At 31.8% G+C, this 7,988-nt stretch overlaps 1 protein-coding gene across 1 annotated transcript; it reads right to left on the bottom strand.

Annotated features, from left to right (window-relative positions):
* Positions 1-328: 328 nt before the first annotated feature.
* Positions 329-5,938, bottom strand: LOC119614666 (lateral signaling target protein 2 homolog). Its single transcript, XM_037970784.1, has 2 exons — positions 5,485-5,938; positions 329-519 (listed from the first exon to the last, which is right to left on the bottom strand). Exons 1-2 carry the CDS (start codon positions 5,936-5,938, stop codon positions 329-331), a joined length of 645 nt encoding a protein of 214 aa, XP_037826712.1.
* Between the last annotated feature and the right edge of the window lie 2,050 nt (positions 5,939-7,988).

Here is a 7,988-nt window from a genome sequence, read left to right as displayed (position 1 = left end):
CAGCACAATATACAACATTAATACTATTAACAACATCATCGCACACACAAACATCAGTAACAACAACAACTACGACAGCAATAACACGGAAAACAACTTGAATAATAACATACACAACAGGAACACAAACAATAATTTAAACAATATCAACACTGTCAGCAAAATTAACAACAACAACTACAACAGGGACAACTGTACCAACAGCATAATAAACAATATCTACTCTACTACCAACAACAACATCGCGAACACCAATAACAACAACACTCTCAACAACAACTACGTCAGTAATAACAACAGCACATACAACAGAAATACCAGCAACAACCTAAACAACACTAACAACATCAACACGATCAGTAACACCAACAACATCGGAAACATAAACAACACAACATACAACATCGGAAACATAAACAACACAACATACAACATCCACACTAGCAACAATATCAGCAACAACATCACAAACGCAACGGCAATCTTCAACAACAACAGTAATAGCAGCCAAAGCAATTGCTTAGCAAACGAATTACATGTACTTAAGGTTAAATCTATATACTACACAACGCTAGCGATCGAATTCTACAACGATGCCAGGTTTCTCCAAAAAATTGATCATCAATATAATACAAGAAGAAGAAACGAAGGTCGATTCAAAGTGGGAAGTTTCCAAAACAATTACGGAAAAAGCACTCTAAACGTGACGTTACCAAAATTATTTAATTCACTACCAGTCAGCCTTTTGAATACCCCAATCCATCATAAAAGAAAGAAACTTTTAAAAAACTTTTTCATAAGTTCACAATGAAATTAAATATGAAATTAAACATTAATCTTTATAAATTAAATTATTTTAATTCCTGCAGACAAGCTATTAAAGCTTCGCGGGACTAGGAATAAGAATTTCTGTAAATGAATTGATAAATTAATTAATAAATAATAAATGAAAAAAAAAAAAAATAGATAGATAGATAGATAGATAGATAGATAGATGGATAGATAGATAGATAGATAGATAGATAGATAGATAGATAGATAGATAGATAGATAGATAGATAGATAGATAGATAGATAGATAGATAGATAGATAGATAGATAGATAGATAGATAGATAGATAGATAGATAGATAGATAGATAGATTAGATAGATAGATAGATAGATAGATAGATAGATAGATAGATAGATAGATAGATAGATAGATAGATAGATAGATAGATAGATAGATAGATAGATAGATAGATAGATAGATAGATAGATAGATAGATAGATAGATAGATAGATAGATAGATAGATAGATAGATAGATATAAATTATTTTTAAACATACCCAATAACCACAAATTTCTTTTTCCATTTGTATGTAAATTATTGAGATACTGGTCAGCTTGGCTCGATTTCCATATAAATGAATCATGATTGCTTCCATCGAATTAAAAGCTTATCATCGCATATCTAAAAGTTTATTTATGTAACAATATTCAAGGTTTAGAAGATTAGTTTACTTACTATCATGTCGTTTATACTGTGATATACTTTCCTATTATAATATGACTCCGGATTTATTTGTTGTTGTTGTTTCCGGGATCGGTATCACCTTGTGGTCCTGCACATCTTCTTGGGCATTTAATCCGGATATGAGTCCCATCCACAAATCCTATTTCTCCTGGAAAATTTAACTTTTCATGAATTCGAAGATTTGTGTGTTGCTCCTCTGCTTGAGTCATTTTCAAGCTTATTTTTTTAGGACAATATATGTTGCTAAAAATTGACAAACACTCGTCCAGAATTCTACAAAATGTTGACTATGATACGCAGCCAAGAAAGTCATTTCCCACTGGCCTTTGGTAACTACCAGTGTCTAAAAATTTAAGAAAAATGGCTACCTTTAAGGTTGGGTGAATTGCGGTTTGGCGGTAAGTTTGAGTAAAATGTGGATTTAAGGTATGTAGCATGTCTTGGTAAACTTCCTTAGAAACAAGAAAATTTCGGCGGAACCTTAAAAAAATCATACATTTTACATGTAAAAATATAAATATGTACTACTTACTCTGAATTTGAGAGTTCCATTGGGTTTAATCTATCGCGTAGTTGTCTTCTTTGTATACGCAAGTCCTTATTTATTTGGGGTACAAAACCAACGAACGAAAACATATTTATGAACAATTTCCTTTTTTTTAATTATATTTATTCACTTCGATAACAAAATGTAAGGTGACTTGTTTGACTTTTGAATCGTCTTTTATCGATATACTGAATTCAAAAAATTATGTTTCTTTTCGTAGTTATCAAAGACAAAAACCAGAACAAATGTAAAATGACATAGAAAATAGAAAAACAAATACTAAATAACATTTCAGTCGCAAAACGACTAAAATCGAGATAGTGAATTGGGCTATAAGAAATTTACTCTGTACCAAAAATTTGAATAATATCCCAATTTTACCAATTTTAAGAACTTAAGATTTTTGAATAAGCGATATGTCAAAAGAAAGTGCGTTTTTATAGATTAAAATGAGGTATACAAAACTGTCGTAGCTTGAAAACTGTCAAAGTTATTTGCAGGAATAGGGAAAATACAATATACTAAGAAAATTTACTCTGTACCAAAAATTGTAATGATATCCCAATTTTAAGAACTTAAGATTTTTGAAGAAGCGATATGTCCAAAGAAAGTGCGTTTTTTATGGATTAAAATGAGGTATACAAAACTCTCGTAGCTTGAAAAATGTCAAAGTTATTTGCAGGAATAGGGAAAATACAATATACTAAGAAATTTACTCTGCACCAAAAACTGTAATGATATCCCAATTTTAAAAATTTGAATAACGTAATAATTTTGAATAAGCGATTTGTCAAAAGAAAGTGGGTTTCTTATGGATTAAAATGAGGTACACAAAACTCTCGTAGCTTGAAAACTGTCAAAGTTATTTGCAGGAATAGGGAAAAAACAATTGAAATATTTGCCTAGAGTTTTGCAAACTATTTTGAAATTTTCTCCGGAGGAACACTGTTCTTGTCTTAAGGAGAAAATGAATAATGTTAATCACTCATATTGTGATTATAATTATTGAGGTTGTAATAATGTGGAGAGAAAAAAGTAAATTTGATTATTTTAGATGTGTACATTAGAGTGGGTCGGTCTGTATGGACAAAAAAAAAGTTGTGTCAGTCACCCCCTAGGATTAAAAATATGTTAATAACATTTCCAAAAATATAAAAAATATTTTTTTTTCCACGCCTAGAAATACCGCCCTTTTGTTTTTCATATATTACGCCGCCATTTTAAGTCCGATCGTAACATGTCACATATCAATATTTATGGCTTGACTGTAGCTATATTTCACCCTTAGAAAATTTTTTAATTCGACGTGATATTCTATGCGCGACTTCTGATATCTCGGATCCTTCCCCAAAATCTAAAATAGTGGCTATACTGGAATAAAGTACATTGAATTATATGAACTATTAGCTTTTAAAATGCTCACTTTTATGCATAAACACCTATTTTATAGATATTTAAAAATGTTCAAGTATTTATCAACCGTTCTCACAACAAACAATTAATTTGCCAGGAAAAACAGTCGAACATTTTTTAAATGAACTATATAAAACAGAAATCCTTTTCATTTTTTCAGTTGCAAACCATTTCAGATCCTACTTCCTTTCAAAATAGCATAAAGTTAACTATGTATGTATATCCTACAGCAATTTCCAAATAATTTGATGAAAATAGGCTTAAATATTTAATTTTACCAAAGGACGAAGTTGTTTAAAAATGGATTAAATTGGAGCTCTTAATTGCGGCTAGTCGTTATTTCCCTCTTAAACACTTCCATTATGATGAAATTCTGCATATCTAACTCCTATATGAACATAAATCCCTTCACCAAATTTTGAGAGGATCGGTCTATAATTAATCCTAGCTCCCATATATAGTCTCTTTCAGAAAATCAGTTTTTCATCAATAAATTTCTTAAAAAGGACAAATTTCAGTATAAATGCTTTATTAAATAAGAAATCACATTTTAGATATATTCATAACTGGTATCATATGGTCGGCCATTCCCGATTAATATTTTTTTTAATAGTTTTTATTTCAAGAACTTCTTTAAAAATATATAACTATTTAAGAAAAGTTAATCTATCATTAAATAAATTTATTACATTGTATAAAAATTAGTGTAAACATTTTTGAAAATTGTTAAAAAAAAGAAACATGCAAGTAATTGTATGGTAAAAACATGAAATATTTTATAAAGCATAACTCTTTAATTTTGCACAGATTTTTATAAAATAAAATGTTTAGTTTTTATGTACCTACGTGATTTGTTATTAATTAATAAAATTAAATGCTGAATAAAATTATCATTCTTGTGTTAAGATAAGGGCAGAATGAAATTTGTGTATTGTAAATTAATTTGAAAAAATAGTTTTCGACCATATCCCTAGCAAATTAATTGTTTGTAGTTAGAACTATACAGGTATTTTTAAATACCTGTAAAATAGCTGTTTATGCATAAACTGAGCATTTTAAAAGCTAATAGCTCATATAATTAAATATACTTTATTCCAGTATAGCCACATTTTTAGATTTTGGAGAAGGATCCGAGATATCAGAAGTCGCGCATAGAATATGATGTCGAATTAAAAAATTGTCTAAGAGTGAAATATAGCTACAGTCAAGCCATAAATATTGATATATTATATGTTACGATCGGACTTAAAATGGAGGCGTAATATATAAAAAAACAAAAAGGGCGGTATTTCTAGGCGTGGCAAAAAAATATTTTTTATGTTTTTGAAAATGTTATTAACATATCTTTAATCGTAGGGGATGACTGACTCAATTTTTTTTTTTCGACCCACCCTAGTGTACATATATATTAGAGGAATATAAATATGTACTGGTTGGTTTGTACTTTACCTTATATGTTAACCTTATGTCGGTTAACCCAGTTGTGTAAAACCAAAAAAAAAAAAACTTCAAATCTGTTAATTTAAACGTTATAAATTTGTGATTTATTTATAATAGAGTTGAAAGTTGCAACTGAATAGTTATGTTGCTATGCCAGAAGTGTAACATACAATTTTTGGTTTCATTAAACCTATTTTAAATTCCAAAACCCTAAGTTTTTGTTGGAAATTCTTTTATATTTCTAAGATACCGTTAGCAACATTATTTCTTTATATTAATTACTAGCATTCTAGTTCATCATCATGTAAACATTAAGGTAGTACAATTTTAATTTCATTTGATAGTACTAACAACTCATTTACAAATACTAACAATTCAAAAGTAATTAGTTTAATACAAAATTCAAAAATACAATTCATTACTTAATACTAAAAATTCAATAATAAAATTAATTTATAATATATATTTCATAAAAAAAAATATACAATTAAATATTGGATTAAACCTTTAGTTTAAACATGGTGCCGGCCTCGGCCAATGCCATCTATTCATGGTTACTTTAAAACATAGCACGGTTGCTAAGGATTTGATGGCTTCAGTCAACATATGTTGATCTGGAGTGGGTGGTGTATTTGTGGTAGGAAAAGCAACTGGAGCTGGTGGTTGTTGAGGTTGGTGACGTTGTTGAGTTTGGTGAATTTGATGACGTTGATGAATTTGATGACGTTGATGATGACGATGTTGATGGTGCTGACGATGCTGATGATGTTGGTGCTGTCGGTGTTGACGATGCTGCTGATGATGACGTGTTGCAGTGTTATGACTGCGTCGATTACTGACAGTGGTTATTCTTGACTGTGGGCTGACTGTTCTCGTTGGGTGCAACAGGGTATGATGCAGTTGTCTGCATTTTACACATGATTCCATCGAGGTACAGGATCGTATATTGTGGCTTCCAGCCAAACAATTTGTACAATACCCAAGACGTTCAACTACGCCTCGTCTTTCTTGTGGCGTCATTTTCGGAACCTCCGGCAAAACTTGAGCCCGTGATACCCTGTGCATATCACACAGTAGTACACCTGCAAATCCCATGGAACTACACTTCTTTCATCGTTTCATCGCTGTTAATCGTCGATTGGACCTGCTGGGAGAATGTATAACAAGGAAAAACATTTTCAATTAGTACATTATACGGGAATTGTTGGATTATAAATGTAAATATGGTTTTAAAAAACCACCAAACTCCAGAAAAGTTTGAATAATAATGAATCTTTATTAGGACAACAAATTTTAAATACAATATTTTGAGGCTATTATAGAAAATACTGATAAACTACGATATTCGCGAGATTTTTTTTGTTTTTTAAAAAGAGGACTGTACTTTAAGGTTTGAGTCAACTTGAGCTTCTTCTTGATTCAGAAAAGGGAGGGAACACAATTTGACGATAGGTCGCTTAATCACACCACTAGTACGTACGTCGGCAGTTCGTACATTACCATCTGAACCTGAACAAGTTTTTTCAATTCGGCCTAGATTCCACTCGTGAGGTGGTAGTAGATCGTCCATAACAATGACTAAATCTCTAATCTGCATATTTTGACATGAGGTTTTCCTCTTATACCTTTTATGATGTGATTTTAGATAATCATTAACTTTCAGCTTTTCTCATCTATTTATTACCGACGTTTAAAATGATACTTGAAACTTTTTACGGCTGCGGTGGTATGAATCTCCATTAAAATCCATGTGTTATATATTTTTGTGCTACATCTTGAGCACTATTTTTAACAAATTCAGAAAATTCTCGTTCAAGCGTTCTACTAGCACCTAAGAAATTTCAGCCATTGTCCGTAACTATCCTTTGGGGGAGCCCCCGCCTCCCAATAAAGCGAGCGAAAGCAGCTTGGAATGCCGCTGAGGATAATCTGAACATGGCTCTAAATGGATAGCTTTTGTGCTAAAACATACAAACACACTTACGTATCCTTTAGTTATTGGAGATTTTCGTAGAATAGATGTTTTTATCTCAAAAGGTCCAGCAAAATCAATACCTGTTGCCTGGAAAGGAAGAGATAGAGTACATGTTTCCGGAGGTAAGGGAGCCATTATCTGAGAGCATGGCTGCTGTTTATATATTAAGCATCTTTTACACTTACGGATTATTTTCTTAATACGAGGTTTTAGTCTGAATATGACCAGCCGACTTTAGAGCTAACTCAAAATTATCATTGGACAATGGATATCGTTTTACTATAGTTCCTGCTTCACCTCTTGTTTTGTTTCTGAGATGGTATAGCTTAATTACAGGAGTAAGTTTTGAATGATTGATATAAACTGCAGTGAACATGTCTCTAAACGAGGGCCACTGTTCATAACTACCTTTAAATATTTCTGTGTCGCATGGGGGGAGTTTAATGCAGATGCTTGAACTATCGCTCATTGAATTTTGATTTAGTTAGAGGGTCGAGATGTTGATTGGAACATTGGCATTGAACTGTATCTAAGCGCATACTTTTAAGGAACTCAACAATTTGCGATGTGGTCTGGACATATGCTTCTGTACAAGCATCAAATTCATCTCTTGCCTGGTTTTTAAATTCTGTATCAATTAAGTCATCTTGAGATAACATTACCTTTTGATAAGAAGTATCTACTTTTGTCCATCTTGCTTCTATTTCTTTTTATACCCACCATCAAAAAAGATCAAAAAAGATGGGGGTATAAGACGATCTAGCCATGTCCGTCCGTCTGTCTGTCTGTTGAAAACACGATAGAGCCCAAATGAAAGTAGCTAGCGAGCTGAAATTTTGCACAGATACTTCTAGTTGATGCAGTTTGTTTGGTATTGAAAATGGGCTATATCGGTCCACAATTTCGCCTAGCCCCCATATAAGGCCCCCTTCAGAAAATGACTTTATCGCTCATAACTTGCTAACGGAAGAACCAATAGCAATGAAATTCGGCACAAACATGTCTTATGGGAACATAAATCTTCTCGTGGAATTTAATAAGGATCGGTCCATAATTGACCCTACCCCCCATATAAAGTTCCCTTCAGAAAATGAC

This window comes from Lucilia sericata, unplaced genomic scaffold, assembly GCF_015586225.1.
Source record: "Lucilia sericata isolate MDLA Ls3-8-SP2 unplaced genomic scaffold, ASM1558622v1 Contig003232F_arrow, whole genome shotgun sequence".
In the NCBI taxonomy this organism is placed as follows: Eukaryota; Metazoa; Arthropoda; class Insecta; order Diptera; family Calliphoridae; genus Lucilia; species Lucilia sericata.
This window is presented reverse-complemented; position numbering and strand designations above follow the sequence as displayed.

Excerpts from the sequence above, each read along its gene's own strand:
- LOC119614666 (XM_037970784.1), bottom strand. The coding sequence starts at position 5,938 with ATGACGCCACAAGAAAGACGAGGCGTAGTTGAACGTCTTGGGTATTGT. Across the intron at positions 520-5,484 it reads ATCCTTAGCAACCGTGCTAT|CAATTGCTTTGGCTGCTATT; the intron begins GTTTTAAAGTAA and ends TCGTTTGCTAAG.